Source organism: Nicotiana tabacum, chromosome 18 (assembly GCF_000715075.1).
Source record: "Nicotiana tabacum cultivar K326 chromosome 18, ASM71507v2, whole genome shotgun sequence".
Taxonomy (NCBI): domain Eukaryota; kingdom Viridiplantae; phylum Streptophyta; class Magnoliopsida; order Solanales; family Solanaceae; genus Nicotiana; species Nicotiana tabacum.
Genome location: NC_134097.1, coordinates 91,008,184 through 91,031,769, shown reverse-complemented (window position 1 = coordinate 91,031,769; position 23,586 = coordinate 91,008,184). Strand labels below are relative to the sequence as shown.

Below are 23,586 nucleotides of genomic sequence, written 5' to 3'. Positions count from 1 at the left end.
TGATGAACTCTGTCTTTCAGGCTTTTCTCAGAAAGTATGTACTAGTTTTCTTTGATGATATACTCATCTATAGTAGGAGCATGGAGGATCATTTGGGGCATCTCAGATCTGTATTCGTTGAAATGAAGAAACACCATCTATTTGCTAAAGAGAGTAAGTGTTTCTTTGGAGTTAAAAGGATAGAGTATTTAGGCCACTTCATTACTGAAGGAGGAGTATCAACAGACCCTCAAAAAATAGAAGTCGTCAGAAACTGGCCCATACCAACCAACATTAAACAATTGAGAGGATTTCTTGGCTTAGTTGGCTACTATAGAAGGTTCATACAAAGCTTTGGGATTATTTGCAAACTATTAACAGACCTCTTGAAGAAGGGTAACTTCAAATGGTCGCCCAAAGCTATTGCTGCTTTTGAAGAATTAAAGGAAGCCTTGACAAAAGCTCCTATATTGACACTTCCTGATATTAACAAAACCTTTGTTGTTGAAACTGATGCCAATGGACATGGGATTGGTGTTGTTCTCATGCAATAAGGACACCTCATAGCCTTTATCAGCAAAGCATTATCTACCAGGCATATGGCACTCTCAGTGTAATATAGAGAGCTATTAGCCATAGTTCATGCAGTCACTAAATGGTCTCAACATCTGCTTGGCAAAAGGTTCATCATCAGGACTGACCAAAGAGCTTTGAAGTTCTTAATGGAACAAAAGCTCCATACCAACTCTCAGCTTATATGGCTAACCAAGCTTATGCCCTTTGACTATGTCATTAAGTATAAAAGTGGAGTCACAAATAAGGTGGTCGATGCCCTTTCTAGGATGCCTAGAGCTGAACTATTCTGTCTTGTACTATCTACTACCAGTTCTGATCTTATGCAAGCCATCATTGATAGTTGGGAGACAGACTCTGAGCTCAAAGCATTGATCGAGCAACTAATAGCTAATCCCTCAACTCGCTCACAATACATTTGGCAGCACAACCAATTAAGGAGAAAAGGGAAATTGGTACTAGGCAACATTTAACAGCTGAGAACATATATCATTGGCTATGGCATTCCACTCCACAAGGACGTCATTTAGGCATTGAAGCAACATTAAAAAGGCTTATGACACTATTTTACTTGAAGGGTATCAGGAAAGATGTCCAGTTAGTTGTGCAAGGATGTGACACTTGCCAAAGAAGCAAATCTGATCTACCAGCCTACCCTGGCCTTCTACTAGGAGTGAGCATCGGCCAGTTCGGTTCGGTTATGAATATTATCGGTTTTGCCTATTGGTTATCAGTTTATAAATATGATAAACTGATAACCAAACCGATAAGATATTGGTTATCGGTTATCGGTTATCCGTTAATCGGTTATTGATCATTATCGGTTCGGTTATCGGTTTACCCGAAAAGATAAAACTAAAACAGATGTTGCAAATGAGAACAATTTTTTTTATGTTGCTTAGATATATTTGCATTCATTCTCCTTTTCAATTGATCAATATTCTTTTGATAGAAAATGTTTCTTCTAATTGTAAGATTTTCTTGCTGCCAAAAGCACCCACATTATCTGATTGAGTAACAGGACAACTAGTTAAAGTTCCATCTTAGTGAAACTTGACTTGAGTATTCCAAGAAAAGCTTTGATTTAAAAATCAGTGGTTGAATTTGCAAGCAAAGGCAATCCATTTGGCAGAGAACTGGTGAGGGCGACAGGGTGTGAGGCGGAGAAACTGAGAAGTGAGAACTGTGTATATGAAACCCTAGTATGTATATACTTAAGGGTAAACTAGTAAATTAGTTAACCCTTATTGGGTTATTGGTTTTACCCAATAACAGAATTGCCAAACCGAGCCCGAACCGATAACCCAATAAATTTTTTTTTATCAGTTACCGATCCATTAATCCAATAACCCAATACCGATAACCCAATAAATAATTAATGGTTCGGGTTATCGGTTTTACCCAATATATGCCCACCCCTACCTTCTACAACTACTACCTACTCCAGAGGTGATGTGGTCACAAATCAGCATGGACTTTTTATAGATAGGTTGCCCAAATCCCATGGTTATGAAGTCATTCTTGTGGTTGTGGACAGACTAAGTAAGTATGGGTACTGCATTCCCTTAAAGCATCCTTATACTGCCCAATCAATAGCCAAGGTATTCCTGGATAACATAGTCAAATTGCATGGTCTCCCAGACTCGATTGTTAGTGACAGAGATGCAGTGTTTTTGAGTTCATTCTGGCAAGAGCTGTTCTCAATACAAGGGGTACAATTGAACACTTCCTCAACCTATCATCCTCAGTCTGATGGGCAAACTGAAGTTCTAAACAGATGTTCGGAGACATATCTCAGATGTTTCTGTAATGAAGACAGCTCCAAATGGTATTCTTGGCTACCTATGGCTGAATACTGGTACAATACATCATACCATTTAGCTATTAAAATCGCCCCTTACGAAGTTCTATATGGCATACCTCCTTACTTACATCTTCCTTACTTACCAGGTGAATCAGCCTGAGTTGTAGTTCACAATACACTGATCAATAGGGAGCTGAAGTTACAACTACTCACACATCATTTGCTGAGAGCTCAACTAAGGATGAAACAACAAGTTGATGCTCACAGGAGTGACATGCAATTTGCAGTAGGAGATTAGGTTTATTTGAAGATCCAACCATATAAACAAGCGACCGCGTCAGCACAAGCATTTCACAAGTTAGCAGCAAAGTATTATGGACCTTTTCAGATCTCCAAAAGAGTAGGACTAGTTGCATATACCCTACTGTTTCCACCATCAGTCACAATACACCCTACCATTCATGTATTACTCTTAAAGAAATGCCACCAACTACCCACTCAAATTGCCTACCCTCCCACCACTGATATAGCCAGCCCACATTGTCCAAAACCAGAGGCCATACTACAAAGAAGGATGGTAAAGAAGGGAAACAAAGCTATCGCACAAGGATTGGTGAAATGGGCAGGGTTACCTACTAATTGTGCTACTTGGGAATTCTTAACTGTAGTGAAGGTTCAATTTCCTCATTTTGATCCTTGCGGTCAAGGATCTTCTGCAGGAGGGAGTATTGATACAGAAAGTCCAGCTCGAAGTTAGTGGAATCAGTAAATGTTAGTTAGAGAAAAATTTCCAGAAATCAGTTAGTTAGTTAAATGCCATGTCAGCAGAAGTTAGTTGGAGTTAGTTACATAAGTTGTTAGGAGAAAAAATTTTGTTAGACAAGTTGTATTCATTCCCATTTTATATAAGTACATTGTAATATATAGAAATGAATAAGATTTGCATTATAAGTTTCCTAAATACTCTCTTCTCTCATAATTCTCTCAAATCCACATCTTCTCTTTTCCGCCATTGCTGAAATTCTCAAACTTCTCCTCCTGAGTCGGCTGCTTAATCCTTGAGTTCTTCGGTGAATTCCTGCAATTAAGCTATCATATTTCTTTGCTTTGGGTATGCATGCCTGCTAGTTAAAGTCATGTAACTTTATTAGATACTCCACGGTCTTAGCGTGGCATTTAGACTAGAGTTTTATTATTTCAGTTATCATTGAGTTTCTATCAATAGATTATGGATTCGGGTGATAACTATTTCGTATTTAATTATTAATTATGCTTTTGGACCTGCACTTATTTTCTCTCAATGCTTGTATAAATAGTTAAATATATGGAATATGGCACATGGGAATAGGTTTAACATTATATTCCGCTTGCAACCTTGAACGATGGTGGGGCAAACTTCCGCAGCCAACTGAGTTAATCTCACATCTTTGAGAAGGTAATGAGGCAAACCTCACCAAGGACAATACCTAAGAAGGGGTGTATATGACACTCCAGGCGAATCCCACATCGACAAAATATGAGAGAGATGTTGGGCATATCAGTACACAAGTATTAGACCCTAGTGACACATTTTAAAGCCGCGCGAGCTTAGGCGCAAAGCGGACAATATCTAGGTTGTTACATATTGACACCTTTCTGTATTTAGAAACTTGTAACTTTAACTTTCCTTTTTTCGGTTGACATAATTTGTCATGGGATCATTGTATACAAAAAGATATTTTTTGTTATCACTGTACTTTTGATATTTATACCAATTTAGCTCATGTATTCCTTTCTTAAACTCTGTGTTTATTCAAACTATGCCAAACAAATTGGGATGGAGGGAGTAACAAATTTGCTTGTCATCCATTGTATTATATTCTGTTTGTATCACTTCCATATGATAAAAAAGAATTAAGTGGATTTTCAAATCATTAACAGAGTTGATCCACTATATTTATCAACAATCCAAGCTTCTCATTATTTTCAAAATTTTAGGTTACACTTGATACTTCAAAAAGGGGGGAAGAGTTGGGTTATACTTTTCGGCATCATGGTATGGTCCGTGCCAACGTTTCACCCCAAATTCGGTAGAGGTGTACAATGAGCTCCTTCCCAAAGGAGAACTTGAAGTTGTTTTCCTTTCTGCTGATGAGGACGATGAGTCTTTCATGGGTTACTTATCCAAAATGCCATGCCCTGCAGTCCCTTTCTCTGATTCTGAAATCCGTAAATGTCTGGATGAGCTGTTTGTTGTTAAAGGAATACTCCTTGATGAAAATGGGAAGGTATTGACTGATGGTGGAGTTGAGACCATCCTTGAGTATGGGGTGGAAGGTTACCCTTTACTTCCTAAATGGGTTAAAGAAATTAAAGACCGGGAAGAAGCAGCTAAGAGGGATCAATCCTTGAAATCTATCTTACTCTCACAGTCACGAGACTTTGTATTTGCCGCTGATGGGAGGAAAGTCAGTTCAAATTGTTGTACCTTCTGGAGTTCCTTACACTATGTTCTTTATGGTTTAATTCGTACTGTTGTTACAGTTGTTTCACTATGATTTAATATCTATCAGGTAGCAGTTTGTGAGCTTGAAGGCAAGACTGTAGGCCTTTATTTGTTGTTGGCCGCATTCAATGGATGCCTTTCTTTCACTCCAAAGCTAGTTGAAGTGTATAAAAAAGTTGAAGGAACTAGGAGAAAACTTTGATTTTCTGACGATTCCGCTTGATGATGATGAAGAGTCATTCAAACAAGCATTTGCTAACTTGACTTGGTTTTCACTTCCCCTTGAAGGACAGGAGCTGCGAGAAGCTGAACTATCTGAACTTCCTACATTGGTGATCATTTCGCCAGATGGGAAGGCTCTTCATTCTAATGCAGCTGAAGCCACAGAAGAGAACGACATCCAAGCATACCCTTTTACACCTGAGAGATTTGCAAAACTTGAGAAGATAGAGAAAGCTAATCGAAAAGTGCAGACACTTGAGTCAATTTTGGTTTCAGGAGATCGTGATTTTGTTATTGGGAAGGATGGTGCTAAGGTGAGATACTTATGTTTACTTTCATAATTTGGTAACTCTAGTTATATTAACATGACTTTTTGATAACTCTGACTTTGCTAGTCGAGTTATCATCTTTTTTTTTCTGATTTTGACATGAGATGTGCTCTCATGTATTTTTCTTTGTCAATCATACTGTAAACCAGCTTCCATCCCATTTCTGTTGATGTCTTTACCTGCCTTCCCACACTTACAGTCAGTCATCAGAGATTTTTCTTTGTAGATTCCAGTGTCTGCTCTTGTTGGGAAGAATGTTCTTCTTTACTTTTCTGCACACTGGTGTCCTCCGTGTCGTACTTTCATACCAAAGCTTACGGAAGCATATGACAAGATTAAAGAGAATGATGATGCTTTAGAGGTTGTATTCATATATAGTGATAGAGATCAGGCCTCCTTTGATGAATTTTTTGTCACAATGTCGTGGCTGGCTCTTCCCTATGGTGATGAAAGGAAGGTGTGATTGAGTAGTCTGTTCAAAGTTCGTGGTATCCCCTGTTGGTTGCTATTAGGCCAACAGATAGGACTGTTACAACTGAAGCCAGAAATCTAGTTATTTGTTTTGGCTTATCCGTTCACAGAGGAGCGCATGAAGTAGATTGAGGCACAATATGAGGAGATGGCAAAGGGGTGGCCTGAGAATGTGAATCACGCTCTCCATGAGCATGAACTCGTACTTACAAAGCGCTTGTTTTATAACTGTGATGGATGCAATGGTGAGGGACGAGTGTGGTCATTCTGTTGTGAAGTGATTTTGATCTCCACCCCAAATGTGCTCTGGAAGAGAACAAGGGATGCAACATAGATGCAGAGGCAGAAGAAAAGGAGCTTAAAGAGGAGGAAATGAAATAAAAAAATGGGTGGATTTGCGATGGAGAAGTTTGCTATAAAGCTTAGGGAGTTAGTTAAGTTGGTGGTTTGAATGAGTCTTATAATCAGGGGCGGATTTAGGGGGTGGAAGGGGGTTCGCTAAAAAATTACACTTGTATATATAAGGTAAAATCTATTTTTTACCTCTATATATTAAGTTTTGAACCTCCTTAACACAACCCAAAAGTGTAGTTTAGTGGTCAAGGGGATTCAAAACCTTCATAAGGTCCTAGGTTCAATTCCCACCAGCTACAAAATTTTCTTTTTGAACCCCCTTCGTGGAGATCCTGCTTCCGCCACTGCTTATAATAACACTATTATGTTTAACATTATAAATAAAATATATTGTGGAATTATTTTGTGGTTAGTCAATCATGATTTCTCCTGTTTCCAGGTTCTGAAATACCTGTTGATGGTGAAGGCAACAGTTTACAAAATCATGATCCTCATTTCTGTCCTATCTTCTTCAGAGGAAAGAGATTATCTCATATGTAGAAACGTTGAACATATGTAACTAGTAGTATGTCAGACATTTCTCATTAAAATTTACAAATGTTGTTAGATGATATTGTTAAAATAGTGTGCATCTCATCCAGTGAGAATGATATAACTTATTCAATGGCTACTTCAAGGAAATCCATGGCTTGTTGTTCCATTGTTTGATGCTGAAGCAGGTAAGAACCTTAGAGCAGTTCGAAGGATTCCACATCTAGCAGTATCTGATTGAATAGGCAAAATTTCAAGAAATGAAGGGCTTCTCTACGAGGTAGGAGTAAGGTGGCGTACTCACCATCCTTCCCAGATCCTACTTGTGATTAGATATGTTGTTATTGTGGTGCTGAAGTTTACACGTGAAGGAAGTTATTTAAAGAGAGCTAAGAAAGAGTAGACCTTGTAGTGTAATTTTCTCTGAAAATCTTATTTGTATTGCATAGAGGAATTACAAAGTTCTCCTATTTATACTATTCTCAGGAGCAATCTAGTCGTGTATAGGAACTTGAAACAACAAAAGTTACTTCGAAAATTTTTGAGAAAACTATCTCTATAGCCCCTCAAACTTACACAAATGTCCCAAATAAATCTCAACTTACCAACCTTTAGCTACTAATCATAGACTTACCAAAACTAGCCAACAAAAATTGAAAAACCAAATAATAGGGTTCTTTCTCTCAAAGAATCACATGCAAAAATCACCTTCCATATTTTAAGCGTGATTAGCAACACTAGATACAAGACGAAAAGGAAATTTTATGGATGAGGTACCAAATAATGTGATGAAATACAAAAAAATATATACAATATTCCAAAAACCTAAACAAAAAAGAAACTTTTTCAATGGGTATAGTTGAAATTCATTGAAAATATATAGATAAGTCAATATACAAAATTTGAAGAAGAATGGAGGTGATTTGGACTGTTTTTTATTTATTTATCAAAATTCATAATTAAATCGAGTTCAAAAAAGTCTTCTGTGACACATGTATCAAACATGTATCACGCATGTATCTCACACACAAGTATACATGGATATACATGTGATACACAATAGATACAAATATGATACACAAATGATACACATATCATTTTTTTCATGTTCAATTTTTACCGAATTTTCAATTCAAATCACCTCAAAACTTCACCAAATCATCCCAAAACTGAGATTCAAGCTCCTTAAGTTGTGCCCAATCTATTCTAATAACACCCACTCAAAACAAAGTAAAAATTTAATATATTTTTTTGGTACAAATAGCTAATTGGCTAATTTGGATAATATTAGTAATATTTTATCAATTGACCAATTTTTTTAATGAGCTACCTATAAATGGACATAGCTGGTAGTTTCCCAAATTTTAATAGCCCGTGTTTTTTTCTACTTACACAAAATGGCCCTGCGGCCCAAACATATTACATCTAATAGCCCGAAATATCTATTTTGTATATCTTTTGTATAATGACAGTCTATTTTGTATATATTTTTTATTGTGACAGTCTATTTGATATATTTTTTGTATAGTAAAAGTCTATTGTATATAAATTATACAGTGGCAGTCTATTTTGTATAGTGACAGTCTATTTTTATATATTTTTTGTATAGTGACAATCTTTCTTGTATATATTTTGTATAGTGACATCTATTTTGTATATTTTTTGTATAATGACAGTCTATTTAGTATATAAATTATATAGTGACTGTCTATTTTGTATATTATTTTTGTATAGTGGGAGTCTATTTGTATATAGTGACAGTATTTTATATATTGAATGACTACATGTTTGTAAAACCAGTCATTATATAATTGATGTGATGCATCTTACTAGGATTTTTAATTATTTATTGTCAATTAGCCTAGGAATTGTAACAAATGGAGCATACTCCACGGATCTTATGTTTGAACTTACGTAGAATTATATAAATAAAATTTTCAGTTTCTCAAAAAAAAAAAAAGTATACTCCACAATTCATAAAAGGAAAGATGCAAAACAAGCAAAAACAGAAAATTGATTATTCTTTTTTGCCAACTAAAAAATTTTCACTATCAATGGAGTAATGTACAGTAAAACGACCCGCCATGTATAGCGAATTTTTTTCTGTATAACTATATCTTAAATAAAAATAAAATCTATTAAGTGCATGTAATATCAATCTTATTATAGAAACTATCAAATTGAGAAAGTAAACATTGATAATTATGATGGGTTATGATAATTGTTTGGATGGTGGAGTTGGGCGTAACAAAGAGGCAGAATAAAAAAATAATGTGGGGGTTAGCGAATGTTTTGTGTAAAAATTGTGTGGGGTAACCACTTTTTAAAGTGGTATTTACTTTTTATTCAGTATTTTTAATGCTGAGCAAAAGTAGCCACTAATCTATTAAAATTAATATGAAAAGACAGTGTTACCCATTCCTTCCCAAACGAAAATACGCTTTTCTTCTCGTTGCTGAGAGTAGCAGAGTGGGAAACCCAAGATGACTTTACTACCATCAATGGAAGAATTTGAGTACTCTGCTTTGTGGGTATTGCAAAATTGACTTTTCCAAAACTTGCTTGACCAACAGCTTCACCACGAACCCAATGCTTGACCAACAGCTTCACCACGAACCCAATCCATGAGATGCAATTTGGTATTATTTTAGGCTTTTGTTTGAGTAGAAGAATGTGAGAGAACAGAGTAGGCCGCAAGTCACAACGAACTCTATTTTAACCCATGTTATTTATTTATATGGGATAGTTTTCCTATTTTTGTTTGGTTTTAGTTTCAAGTTCAAAAGTTAAGGACATGTAGTCCTGAACTTAGAATTACAAGTTCAAAAGTTAAGGACATGTAGTCCTGAACTTAGAGTTCCAAGTTCAAAAGTTAAGGACATGTAGTCTTGAAGTTAACTTCAAAAGTTAAGGACATGTAGTCCTGAACTTAGAGTTCCAAGTTCAAAAGTTAAGGACATGTAGTCTCTAAAGTCCTGAAGTTAAGTTCAAAAGTTAAAGACATGTAGTCCTGAAGTCCTGAACTTAGAGTTACAAGTTTAAAAGTTAAGGACATGTAGTCCTGAAGTTAAGTTCAAAAGTTAAGGACATGAACATAAGGATATTTTCGTCCGGACAGTTAAAATTTATTAAAGTAGTGGCTAAAGACTAAAGACATTTTAAACAGTGACTTAAAAATAAATACATATGTTATTAATGGCTAACCGTGCACTTCCCTCATGTTTTGTTGTAGCCAATGCAATAAGTTTTTGGCTATAACTTGCAATCAAATATAATGGGCTAGCGGTTGTCTTAAGTTTGTGCCGAACGACCAATTATGTCAGTCTCTCAAAAATTTAACAAACCTTACTACTCTCTTTATTGACTCGACTCATACTTGCTCTATTCTAGACTGACCAGCTAAATTTTTTCTAAATAATCTAGAAGTTAAATATAATTAAAAGTCCACTAATCTTAACATTTCTTCTTAACGCAATTATTTTACAAGTCCAAGTAACTCTCTAAGATAGAAAAAATCGATCCTTATGATTTGCCTTTGTCAAAATATCTACTCTCTCATCTTGAGTCTTGTAGCACTTGAGCTAAATTTTACCTTTTTAAACTGCTTCTATGATAAATTGATCTCGTATATCTATTTGCTTATTGTCATAATTGACAGGGTTATTTTGCCAATTTATAACAAGACAAATACATATTTGTGACAAAATATTCATAACAGACAGGTCCATTACAAAATTATGACGAATTTGTAAAAGAAAATATGGTATTCACTTCACTCTGACAAAAGTTAGGGAAATATTCCGAAAAGGGAAATTAAGGAAACGTTTGGTTATAGATTTTCAAATATTTTTAACAAAAGTTAATTTGAGTGAAGTTTGATTTGAAATTGAAAATATATTTGTACATGAATTTTACGGTAAATTTTTGACATGTTAAAAAGTCTCGATTTGACCCAAAAAGAGGTTTTAAGCTATATTTGGGATTTGAAGTTTTGGTTTTCAAAATCTCCAAAAAATTATTAATTCTATAAACAAACACATATTTAAACTTATTTTTTGGAAAAAAAAAATTTCCAAAACTTATGGAAAAAGGTAACGAAATGATTTAAAAGAAGAAACATTAAAGCTGAAAAAAGAAAAACACCAACCCTTTTAGCATATTCAACGTATGGCTCACGTAGAATGAATTTTAACAACTCCATCTGATTTCACTTGATTCTTGGCAATTTCTCAACTTAGATAAGCTTCAAGTATTCAGCTGCTCAAATCCGAACATCTGGTTGTCAAATCATCGTCTATCCAAATCCTTGCAGTAGGTGAATCATCTCTTTATAGCCCTTTGTTAGAGTTTTGAGCTTTTAAGCATTACCTAACTTGTAATTTACATTTAACCAAAGTTGATCTAAATACATAAAACAGTGGAATTATTGCTGGGTCTTGATTTCCTCTCTACATCATTCAAGTTTCAGCTCAAGCTATTTGTTGGGTACATCTTTTCTTTTTTCAATCTTATCTTGAAAATGTGTGGTTACTACAGTTCATTTTTATAGGATTAGACGAAATGAATTTCTTAATCGGAATTCACATAGTGTTTTTCTGCCGTGGGTAGTGTGGATTAGGTTATTCATATTGGACTCAGTTGCTTGAGGGTTATCTGACAAAGACCTTAATCTGGTTCCCTTTTACTTTAGGAGCATGTTGATCCCATAAGTTTCTTTTTTTCCAACTCCAAAAGGGAAATAACAAGTTTGTGAGAGAATGTATCACATGTCAATGTTTCAAATTTATTACTCAACTTTTGACTATGATTTAAATTACTCTCGAATTGGAGAGTTATTAGGGGGTCAAGGGTAAAAACCAGACTTCTTCCAAGCAACGGGGTAATAGTAGACCAAAATTCTAAGGGAGGGCAAAATTACTCAATCGGATCGTGCAGTGGCAAATTTGACCCTTTTCTCAACTTTGAATATAGAATACAATTTTGATTGACTTCCACTGTCTTAGAAAATGTGATTCCGAGAGTTGGTTATACTTGCAATAACAGTCCATATTTGTATGTGAGGCAAATACATATTCCACTAATTGGAAGTTATATTTCTCAGTTTTGTAGCAATGATACAAATTAAGGCACTTTGAATTCAATGCAGGAACATTTAGCATTTTGTTGTATATGAGCTGACATAAAAATGTCGCATAAACTAATACTTGCAAATTATTCAGGCTCCGATTTGCTCAATGAGAACGGAGGGTCAGAGTACAGATATATTGGAGAATACGAGCAATGTACATAATAAATTGGCTCATCCAATGATCCATTCCTTTTTCTCAGGATTCCAGGAAAAGGTCCAAGAATGTGTTAAGGTTTGCTCCTCCCTCTTCAAAATGCTTTCTACCTTTTGACGTATATTTTAATATGTATTCACAAATTCTCTTCATTGCTGTAGTCAAATTTCAAAAGACTGAAAATGCGTCATGATACATCAATCATGAGAGGTAATAACAGAGGAGCATCTGCAGTCATAGATTTGGACAAAGAGAAGCAATTACAATCTTGGAAAGAAAATCCAAGTTGGGTTGATCAACCCCCAGATATAAAGGTAAAAACTGAATCAAATTGTTGGTTGGGTGCAAATTCCTATTGCTGCACTTTAAGACAACACTGAATGGACTGCTGAAGCTAGGCCCTCATAGCACTTTATTGGGATATGACCTCCTAGTTTCTCGTTCTGTATTTCAGAAGGATGATTTCAAAATTTCAAATTTCAAAATTTCATCAAATAGATATTTACCATACATTGTAACGTTATTGTTGGGTCCATTAACTCATATCTCCACCTCAGATCTTCTTTCTATTAACTTATTCAGTCTTCTTTTATAACTAAATTTTTTCGACCATTTCTTGACTTGTGCATGTTACATTTATGCAGAGGCCATGTTAATCTTCTCTAGATAATTCCAATTTTATACCACACAAGGAAGTAAAGGAGGAGCATAAAGGATTGATCGTTTTTCGTTTATATTTTTTCCTAAGAATGCTCCAGGAGGATGGTATGGCAGATGAAAATGTTACATATAGAATCATATTAGAATGGTTGAAATGGAGAAGTGCTACCGGAGTGTTATGTGATATAAGGATACCTAGTTGGCAAGCTTTACAGAAAAGTTGTAAGACCAACAATGATATATGAGAGGAATGTTGGGCTGCTAGAGTCCAGCATATCCACATAATGAGTTTCGCAGAGATGCGGATGCTAAGATAATTGTGCAGTCATACAAGAGTATAAATGATCGCATTCGATAGAAGGTGCAAGTAGCACACATTGAGGATAAAACAAGAGAAGGTCTTTTTATATGGTTTGGTCATGTCCTACATCGACCTTCAGATGCACTGGTTCGCAATTGTGAAACCATGATGAATGAAGGTATTGATGGGGGACGAAGTAGACTTAGAACCACATGGAAGGAAGTTGCCTTAAAGGACCTACTATCTCTTCGAATCCCTGCAGATCTAGCAAAAGATTAGGGCAAATATAAAAAATAAAATAACGATCCATATAGATGACACCAATTAGTTAGGATTAAGTTTTTGTCATGGTATGTTTACTTTAGTCCTATGTAGGGGTGGGCATCGGTCGGTTCGGTTTGGTTATGAATATTATCGGTTTAGCATATCGGTTATCGGTTTACAAATTTGATAAACCAATAACCGAACCGATAAGATATCGGTTATCGGGTATCGGTTAATCGGTTATCGATCATGATCGGTTCGGTTATCGGTTTACCCGATAAGATAACTCAATCTAGAGTTAGGCAAAAAAGAAAAGACAATTCACCGGAGTTAAGCAAAAAAGAGAAGAATTCACATATAGCATACTAAAGACTTATGCTAGGAGTAACTAGTAAGGTCTATGAAGAATGAAGATGAAGCAACTGAAGAATGGGGTTGAGAAAGAATATGAGAGAATGAACTGAAACCCTAGCATTTGTATATACTTAAGGATAAAGTCGTAATTTTATTAATTCTTGTTGAGTTATCGGTTAACCCATTAACAAAATTGGCAAACCAAGGCCCGAACTGATAACCCAATAGTAAAAAAATTCTAAACCATTATCGAACCGTTAACCCAATAACCCGATACCGATAACCCAATAAAAATTAACGGTTCGGGTTATCGGTTTTACCCGATATATGCCCAACCCCAGTCCTATGGCTTTTTGGAGCTTTTTAGCCCTGTAAAAGATTTATATGTTAGTAGAAAATGTAAAGATCTTCTAATACTCCCTTTGTCCCAATTTACTTGACGGTGTTTGACTGGGCGTGAAGTTTAAGAAACAAAGACGGACTTTGAAAACTCGTGAGCTAAAAACATGCTATAAAACAATTTGTGAGTATAAAATTATGATATTTAGGGTACAATGTGAAGTTTAAAGTTAACTTGTTTTTAAATATAGAAGTGTATCATTCTTTTTGGGGCATATTAAATAGGAAAGTATGTCACATAAAATGAGATTGAGGAAGTACTTTTATTGTTCTAATTTTAGTTTTTACGTATAATATTGGACTAAGATGAGCTGAAATGAAGTGACATGGTCAGTAGTAATCCTAAGCCAACTCCAACTGGCATGCGAATGAGCGTAGTTGTTCGTGTTGTATATTTGTTCGAAGAGGTCAGATATTCAGAGACGTGAGCACCACATGTGCTGTACATTGTAGAGCTACTTGTGATGTTTGATCCTCTTATGAGGCCTTATGGTTTTTTTTTTTTTTTTTTTTTTTTTGAGAAGGTAATGTGAAGTTAAATCCTTGCAGGTAAGTGTACCCAAAGGTTCTCTGTGCAACCTGTGTGTGAAAGTTAATGTTGGACTGCCCCCTGAAACTGTGTATGACATTGTAACTGATCCTGAAAACAAAAGAGTCTTCAAGAATATCAAGGTAAGATACCTCATTAAGATGTTGGAAAACCTCATCTCACCACAATCTGTTCAACGAAAGTAGTACTGAGGGCAGTAAAGTTTTTTTCCCTTTATATCTCTTCTATCACTCTCTTCTCTTAAGCTTTATGATTATGTGCCTCTTCATTTCTAATTCTGATGCAAAGTTTCTACATATATCAGGAAGTAGTATCAAGGAAGGTGTTGGTTGATGAAGGCTTAAGACAAGTGGTGGAATTAGAGCAAGCTGCAATATGGAGATTTCTTTGGTGGTCAGGAACTATAGCTGTTCATGTATTAGTGGACCAGAACAGAGAAAATCACACAGTAATGACCGACATGATCACTGATTAATTGTTAGACCACACTGCCTATTTTTTATCTGTTATATCACTTGTTAACGGAAAAAGGTGAGAAACCTAACATGCAGGTATTAGCTTGGCCAGTAGTTTTTGAACCTTCACTAATCCAGTAAATTTCTGCATTAAGTTTGATGCTGAAAAACTATCAGGTGTGTTCTTGATATATACCAATCTGTTAGACCAGCTGGCAGCTTACAAAAGTAACCACACAACTTGGAACCTTTTGTCTCACCTTGATATATTGCGAATCAATATCCTTATACAGCATGAAATTGCAAATTCTCATTTTACACTCCGAGTAATTTAGATTTGAGCCTTTGACTGTAAATACTAGCACAGTTATAGGGTGAAGAAGTGTTTGAGAGTGCTTTTAGACAAAAGAACTTCTAAAAGTATTTGGAAGATCACTGCAGGTACTTCTGTTGCAGTCACTAGAATTGTACGCCTAAAAGGTAGAGCTTTGCGTTAAGTGCTTTTTTTTAAAAGCAACAATAGTATCTAACAGCAAACCTGACATCGTGGTTCACCATATTTCTAATTGATGCTAGTTTGCAAAACTGCAATGGAAAAGAAAACTAGGATTACATGATTATTCACTTTATCCTAGACCAAGAGATTTTGCAATTATATCATGTTTACCTACTGTAATAGCAATTGTAGCTTTTGGTATTTCTCCTACATACTCAACTTTTTTTTTGTCTGTTTAGATGAACTTCAAGCAAGTGAAAACTGGATTCATGAAAAGATTTGAAGGTAGCTGGAGAGTGGAACCCCTGCTTGTTGATGAAGATCTTTGTCATCCGTTCAGACCTAATAGATTAGCGGATTACATTTCGTACACTAAAGGAAAAGGAAGGATTGGATCAACGGTTAGCTTGGAGCAACTCATTCAACCAGCTATTGTACCTCCTCCACCCATTTCCTGGTATCTTAGAGGAATAACTACCAAGACAACCGAGATGATTATAACAGACTTGCTTGCTGAAGCAGCTAGAATAAGAGGATCTTCCAACAATGATGGTTACCAAGGTTTGAAGGTAAATGAGGAATCTTCTGTTGAATCCCAAGTAGGTGATATTCGTGATATAAAAGAAAGGTGGGCCTTGAGAAGGAGAATGGCAAGGCATCGTCAGAGAAGATTGTCTTTGATTGCCAAGTCATCGTAATCTCTATTTTGGCAGTGTAACTGTGTAAAGCGCATTCTTTATCGTAGCATAGCTGAGAGGTTTACTCTAGCAAAGTATGCTTGGTGTAGCAAATTATAGAATAATGTATACCCGAGTGTCTATTCTGATTTATTGCAATATAATGGACTGAGAAATTGTTGTCTTCATGTTGTTGCTTAATTGCTGAAGCTCTCATCTGCAGTTGGCCATCTACTGCATAGGTCATCTAGGTCTCGTACCTGGCTCAGTAATCTCTGTAAACTCCTAAATTCCTTAAACTGCCTGATTTAACTCAAGATGGATGCTAAAACACATATAGTTAATAGTGTTCAAGTTACTTTGTTGCCTCCTTGTCTGCCTACTTGAAAATGAATCTGAATTTTTGTGATTCAGAAAAAATATTTGGTGCACCAAGAGTAGCAGCTAGTCCAGCAGATGACAGTTAGAACTCCTGAAAAGCTTCGGTGCTGATTTAGATATTACTGCACCAAGGAAATTTTTGAAGATTTGGAAACTCTTTTAACTTTAAACTTTTTAGTTTAACCTTAAGGATTGCTCTTATAGCAACATAAATATCATGACATCTTTAAAACCACTAAGTTCTAAGGTACATGTATGTGTCCTTTCTTTCTTTCTTAAATATGTTTAGTCAAACTAAGTAATACAAAATGAAACGGATGGAGTACTCATTAATTATGGGAATGTTTGTGTGTGTGTCTATATATATATATATATATATATATATATATATATATATATATATATATATTATATAATGAATATACATACAGAAATACCGCAAGTCGAACCCGTAGCCTCCAAATTTGTCAAATGGCAAATTTTTGGACTAGTAATTGAAAAATAACCAATGTTTGCAAAGTGATGCAAAAATAGCAATTATTTAATGCGAAAATAAAATCTGAACAAAAATATCTTTAGTTGAAACACACCAAAAAATTAGCATAATATGTTGTATTATGGACTTCCTTATAAAACTCCAGCGTATTATGTTGATAGTCCAACACATTATGAATTCCAACACATTAAATTTTATAGTAAAAAATTCAACTCCAGCATTTTATAATATGCAGAACTTTTTTTGGACCTCAACTAAGGTTATTTTTGTCTAAATTTTATTTTCGCATGACAAAGTGGCTAAATTTTAATTAATTTTAATATTGTGCTAATTTTCAATGTAAATTCCATGTCTGGATTGTTGTTCTCTTAACTCATGGCTAATAGCCTGTTTGGCCAAGCTTCTTTTTGGCCAAAAGTGCTTTTTTTGGGCCAAAAATTAAGGTGTTTGGCCAAGCTTTTGGAAGGAAAAAAAGTGCTTTTGAGGAAAAGCAGAAACAGTTTTGGAGAAGCAGAAAAAAGTAGCTTCTCTTCAAAAACACTTTTTTGAGAAGCACTTTTGAGAAAAATATACTTAGAAGTAGTTTTTTAAAGCTTGGCCAAACACTAATTGCTGTTCAGAAGTGCTTTTCAAACTAATTAGCCAAACACAAACTGCTTCTCACCAAAAGTATTTTTGAGAAAAGCACTTTTGAAAAAAAACACTTCTCAAAATAAGCTGATTTTTGCAGCTTGGCCAAACGGGCTATAAGACTCACTTCTGTGGGGTCTTCCTTGTCGCCGTCAGCCTAAAGAATTAATTCTCGTGAGAAATTCAAAAATAGCCAGATTTACAAGTGATCATTCAAAAATAGCCACAGTTTCAAAAGTAATCAAAATTTAGCCACTTTTCATGTAAAGATAAATCTGAACGAAAACATTGCTCAAAATCTGAAAAAATACTCCAGTATAATATACCGGTCCAACATAATATACTGGAGATTGGAGCACCGATGCTCCAATCTCCAGTATATTATACTGGAACTTTCTGCGTGTTGGAGTTCCAGTATAATATGCTTGAAGTTCATGCACAGGTGCACCGATCTCGAGTATATTATGCTGGAACTTTCCGTGTTGCAGCAAAATAGTGGTTATTTTTCAATGACTTTACAAACACTGGCTATTTTTGAATGACCGGTCTGAAAATTGGTTAGCATGTGCTATTTTCACTTAATTCTCCAAGCACTTTAGGCAGACTGGACTTCTATGAACAACATTTCTCCCCTATTAGGACTACCTCAGGGAAGGCAGATACTCCCTCCGGTTCACAATAAGTGACCAATTTGCTTTTAACACACCCATTAAGAAAATACTAAATTCTATATAAAATTACCTACTATGACTAAACTACCCCTAATTAAACATTTAATGTGAGGAGTAAGAATTTTTTTTAGGGATATGTACATAGGGGTTATTTTGTAAAAACAAATTGAATTCTTTCTTGATTACATAACTGGACACTTATTTTAAACCAAAATGAAAAAGCAAATTGGTCACTTATTGTGAATCGGACGGAGTAGCTCTTAAGCAGGGATCTTTCAATGCAGGTAACCCAGAGGACAGAGTACCCAAAATGCAACAATAATAAGTTTGAACAGGCAACTTATAACATTCAGAATAAAGAATTATCAGCAGATATATGTAATTTCCAAAGATATACATTAAAAATGCAATTCAAGGTTTAAAGTTACAACACGTCAGGATACACATTTAGAGAAGTTTGAAACTTTTGCAGTGACAATTGGTTGAGGGGAACCAATATCTTACAAGCTGCTGATAAACTATATAACCCAGAACCATGATACAACAGAACCAATTGCCAGACCCATCACTAAAAACAAAACAAGTACGGTCCCAGCTATCTCTGCTTTTTGCAGTTGGACAGTTTTTGGACCCAAGATCATTAGCAAACTAGTCATGTAGCCATTAGTTAATCCCAGTAGACAGGTCAGTATTGTCACAGGAAACTCCGTCCTAAAGAATTTAGGCCCATGTAAGCAACCATAGAATAGAGGCAAAAACAACAGCCTTGCAAAGCAGGCACCAATAGCAACCTTTGCATTATCAAGAAATAATATAGGAGTCAGAGACTTCCCAACCAGATCAAACACATTGTAGCCAGTAATCAGCATGATCGGATACCAATCCTTCAGAAGTTGAGAATGCACGTCTTCTGTGATATATCCTGGAAATATGCACAAAGTGACCACATAAATGCTGAGGATGCCAAACCCATACCATTTTACTGTCCCAACAATGTCCAAAGTTGATCGCCATAATTCCGGAGTTAAGTCACCCTTAGCCTCTTTCTCCTCATTCACAGCCTGAATTTTAAGATCATTGTAGTATTTAATTACTGGAAGTCTATGTGCCACATTGTAAAAGACTATGCACAAAATCATCACAGCAATGCTGAAAATGAAATAAAGGTTAGCACTCCTTCTCAGCCCTTCAGCATCTTGCGGATATACAGCTTTGGTTAAAATTCTCAGCAATGAAACTAGGACACCTGCAACACAGAACAAGAATCTTAAGATTGCTACATGACCACATCCCAACTTTCTGATCTTTTTTTTTTTGATTTGCACCGGGTGTCCGAGTCTCTATGAGCCCCGACTAATCCCGGGGGTGCACAGGCCCTCGGCAAGGAGTTTCCCGCAAGTGCACCATGGTTAATTCAGGTTTTACTCAGTCCGATGGCCCCGACTAATACCATTAGTTTGTCATGGTGATAGTAAGAAAACAAATGTTAAAAGCCAAGAGACTTAGAGCAGTTATATTTAGAATGTTCTGTTCTAGATTCATTCTATATGTTTAGGTTAACAGTATGGAGTACTCTTCATGATTCTGTTATAATAAGGAATCTCAGTATTCATATATCCCTCCTTGCTTAGTTACTTTCATTAACTCATGTAGTCTGTACTTTCCTTTTTTTCTAACAGTCTAAGCTTCTGTATAAGGAGCTTCTTGTATATTTGCTTATCACCAATCATAATAAAACGTTTTTCCCGTTATTCTCTGTTTTCACATGCTACCATGGCTCTATTGGTAAAACCTAATAGTTTAACAGCAGGCAGCCTTATGTTGCATGCGTTGTAAAGAGTTTTTTTTTCCTCACAATTTTACTAGTCTGGCCTCATTCTAGTGACTTCTAGCATCATCACTCTGTTTTTCTGATGACCATTCAACATCATTGTTCCCTGTTCCAGCTACTATTTTGGTTTTGTTTTGACATCATGTCTCATGTTTATCTTGGGATTTATCTGAAACTCTATGTCAGCTGACCTTTCAAGTTAGCACTCCAAACAATCCTGTCAAGTTAGCCGTCTATATGTCTACCAGTCAAGCCAACTGTAGTCACACACCCAGTCAGCTGCCATATCATTGTCCAATCATCACTGCCATGTCAGCCTCTCTACTCCCTCGGGGTAGGGGTAAGGTCTCTCTACTCCCTCGGGGTAGGGGTAAGGTCTGCGTACACACTAACCTCCCCAGATCCCACTAGTGGAATTTTACTGGGTCGTTGTTGTAATATGTAAAATCTTACTGTTTCAGACTTTCAGTAGCTTGAGTATGTCTAGGAGCATGTTGAAAGTCAAAAGAATTAATGCAGTTCTGTGATTAGATGCATTTTATGTGTTTATATAATAGTAGAGATTATTATTTTAATTCAATCATAATAACTAATCTCGACTGTAAGTAATTTTTCTTATTTAATAACTTTTCTCATTTCTAGTAGTCCAAACTTCATATAAGGAAGTTCCCAAGTAAGCTCCTTTTAAGGAAGCTCTTGCATGTTCTTCATAGCCAATTGTAAAAAGAGGCTTTCACTCTTATTTTCTCTCTTTTTAGGACAAATGTAATATTTGATAGTGGGACTCACAAGACACATCATGCAATATCTTCCAGGTTGACAATGCTACAAGGAGCTCACAGATGCCTAACAAAAGATAATATTTGCTGAACAATAGTTAGCATTACTTCTATTTTTATTTTGAGTAGAAGTTAGCATTATGTTTTTGTTTCATTGCATACCTTCTTCCATCAAAAAGAGAAGCAACAGATATTCTTTTTTATTTTTATAAAGATCAGTTGACACATATGGATAGGTAAATGAAATCATCTATTCATATTTGATAAGGCCATCATAGGGAACACTGCTAAACACCTAAAGTCCTCTGACTAATCTTGGTTGTTACTTTATCAATCACCCTTATATCAATCACACTCCAGTCAGTATGTTTGCAGAATGCGCCAGAGATAATAGCAAACATCAATTGCTTAAGAGAAAAAAAGAAGCATGACACCGTGCCAGTAAAAGAGATCCACAGAGGTCTCTCGTCCAATATATCAAAGTTAATGGGGATTGACTCCCGAGAAAAACTCAGATTGACTTCGAGTCGTCAAATTCTGGGACTGAAGAAGGTCCCAAGCAGCTTGATAGTTTGGATTCAATTGGTATGTGAGTTGAGGCTTTTTGTCTTTTTGGGGATAAGTCGAATACAAGTTGAGTTTACAAAGTCGTGAGAAAATTGTTTCATCTATCACCATGACAAACTAATGGTATCAGATTGAGAGACTGAAAGAAGAGCACAACGTCACCTAAAAAGTCTGAAATGTTAGCTGGGTCTGCCTACATTTAACTACCTAGACTACAACAGATGCTACAGCTTTAACAAAATCAAAATCTAGGGTGAAGATAATGTGGGACTATGAGATTTTAAAGCAATTGATAGAGATCATCTGCATGCCAAGATAAGTTTAGACAATTAGAAACACAAGTTGTCGCAGCTTTTGCAGATAGCAACATTCAGGGAGAAGATCTTAAAGTCCCCCAAATTCTGAACAGTTCATTTGTAAAACTAGTGAAGGCATCATGTTGACTCATGGGCAGATAATTTCCCTGAACAACTGTTTGAATGTATACTGTAGCTTTAACATGAGTAACACTCAACAAGAACAAGACCCAGGTCATAGTTAAAATTGGGTCGCATCAACTCTAACTTTGGTATCAGCTAAGCCTCAATCCCAAACTAACTGAGATCTCTCAATGAATCATCTCAGACTCAATCCCAAGTTAACTGAAGTCTCTCAATGAATCATCTCTCTATCACAGTTAATTTCATTCCGATACATCTAAATCAAAGACTAAAGCTAACAAGATTACCCCAGGCTGAAACATTGATGCAACCAACCAGTTTTAACTCACATAAGCAGAATTCAATCAGGAAAAAAAGAGAGAAGAAAAGCAAGCAAACTTTATCCCTTGTACATAGTATTCTTTCTGTCACAATTAATGTGACACTCTTTCCTTTTAAATATGTTCCAAAAATGAATAACATATTTCTATATCCGAAATAATTCCATTTCAATTTTCGTATTTTACCCATGATTTATACCCACAAAAATTTCTATAGGTCGTTTTAGACCATAATTTTCAAAAGTCTGTCCGTCAAAAAAAGGCACATAAATTGGGAGAGAGAATAGTCTTTGCTGAATTTGAAAAATTAAACAAATCATCAACTGAAGGATCAGATGCTATCACCAAAAGATGTAGTAACATCAGACTCAAATTATCCACCGAAAAAAGCCAATCTAGGTCAGATATTAAAAAGTCAACGAGCAAAATGAGGAACAGTTTGTATACCGGAAGCAGCAGTTCCGGCGACGGTAGCCTGCATGTACCTGTCCGGCAACTCACCGGCTGCCCCAATTACTCCACCTTGAACCAACGCATCAGCAATCCCGCAAAGTCCGACCAATCCGACCGTCACATAAAACCCACTATACACTCCAATACTCCCCTTAACATAAAACACATCCATTAACGGCACGGTAACAAGAGCGACAACGAATAGAAACATGCCGACATTAATCCGCACAAAAGAACTTGTTTTATTAGCAAAAGCGACAATGAAGAGCAAGGAAATGAAGCCGATGATCATGTAAACAATGGCGAAGATACGGTCGACCATTACGTCGGGGTAAAGGTAAGAGAAGTAATCGACGGCGGTGATGAATGCGTTCCATGGGAGGAGGTAACCGGTGCCGAGAGTGAAGTAAATGATATAGGCTATGTGGAATGTGTCCTTTGGAATTTTGGGATTAGGAGAAGGAGGTAGTAGAGATGTGGTGGATTCGGAATCGGCGATTACACCCATCGGCGCTCTTCTGTCTTTTTTCGCTTTCTTTTTTGGGATAAGATAGAGTGGTATTTTCGTACCATGTGAGGAAAAAGATATTACTCCACCAAAATAGGATTAGATATTTTAGCTAATTATTGTTGGATAAATAGTATATATTTAGATCTTTAATAAATTCCACATACAAAAGTTAGATTAATCGGGACTAGGGATGTCAATTTGAGCCCAAACCTATTTAGCCCGCCTAGAAATTAATGGGTTGGACTACAAATATTTTAGCTCATGTGTCAATTTGGTCTTAGTCCAAGTTAACCCATTATTTTTTATAGTTCATTCTGACCC

General features: G+C 35.9%; 2 protein-coding genes, 1 non-coding gene and 1 pseudogene across 6 annotated transcripts; 2 read left to right on the top strand and 2 right to left on the bottom strand.

The window, feature by feature from the left end:
• Positions 1-701: 701 nt before the first annotated feature.
• LOC107775440 (putative nucleoredoxin 1) lies at positions 702-6,289 on the top strand (annotated as a pseudogene).
• Positions 6,290-10,882: 4,593 nt separating this feature from the next.
• Positions 10,883-16,374, top strand: LOC107775439 (uncharacterized). Of its 4 annotated transcripts, none has more exons than XM_016595169.2 (7): positions 10,935-11,063; positions 11,167-11,233; positions 11,968-12,108; positions 12,192-12,344; positions 14,558-14,680; positions 14,863-15,006; positions 15,749-16,374. In XM_016595169.2, exons 3-7 carry the CDS (start codon positions 11,983-11,985, stop codon positions 16,205-16,207), a joined length of 1,005 nt encoding a protein of 334 aa, XP_016450655.1. In that variant the 5' UTR covers positions 10,935-11,063; positions 11,167-11,233; positions 11,968-11,982; the 3' UTR covers positions 16,208-16,374. The 4 variants fall into 4 exon arrangements, with proteins under 4 accessions (XP_016450654.1, XP_016450653.1, XP_016450655.1 ...); XM_075237050.1 differs by having other exon boundaries at positions 10,936-11,059; XM_016595168.2 differs by lacking the exon at positions 11,167-11,233 and having other exon boundaries at positions 10,883-11,059.
• LOC142173085 (U6 spliceosomal RNA) lies at positions 12,629-12,727 on the bottom strand. Its single transcript, XR_012702514.1, has one exon. It is a non-coding gene; the product is annotated as a U6 spliceosomal RNA (small nuclear RNA).
• Positions 16,375-18,737: 2,363 nt separating the features above from the next.
• LOC107775438 (equilibrative nucleotide transporter 1-like) lies at positions 18,738-23,360 on the bottom strand. Its single transcript, XM_016595165.2, has 2 exons — positions 22,749-23,360; positions 18,738-19,610 (listed from the first exon to the last, which is right to left on the bottom strand). Exons 1-2 carry the CDS (start codon positions 23,260-23,262, stop codon positions 18,883-18,885), a joined length of 1,242 nt encoding a protein of 413 aa, XP_016450651.1. The 5' UTR covers positions 23,263-23,360; the 3' UTR covers positions 18,738-18,882.
• Between the last annotated feature and the right edge of the window lie 226 nt (positions 23,361-23,586).

Excerpts from the sequence above, each read along its gene's own strand:
- LOC107775438 (XM_016595165.2), bottom strand. The coding sequence starts at position 23,262 with ATGGGTGTAATCGCCGATTCCGAATCCACCACATCTCTACTACCTCCT. Across the intron at positions 19,611-22,748 it reads CGCCGGAACTGCTGCTTCCG|GTGTCCTAGTTTCATTGCTG; the intron begins GTATACAAACTG and ends TCTGTGTTGCAG.
- LOC107775439 (XM_016595168.2), top strand. The coding sequence starts at position 11,983 with ATGAGAACGGAGGGTCAGAGTACAGATATATTGGAGAATACGAGCAAT. Across the intron at positions 12,109-12,191 it reads AGGTCCAAGAATGTGTTAAG|TCAAATTTCAAAAGACTGAA; the intron begins GTTTGCTCCTCC and ends TCATTGCTGTAG. Across the intron at positions 14,681-14,862 it reads GAGTCTTCAAGAATATCAAG|GAAGTAGTATCAAGGAAGGT; the intron begins GTAAGATACCTC and ends TACATATATCAG.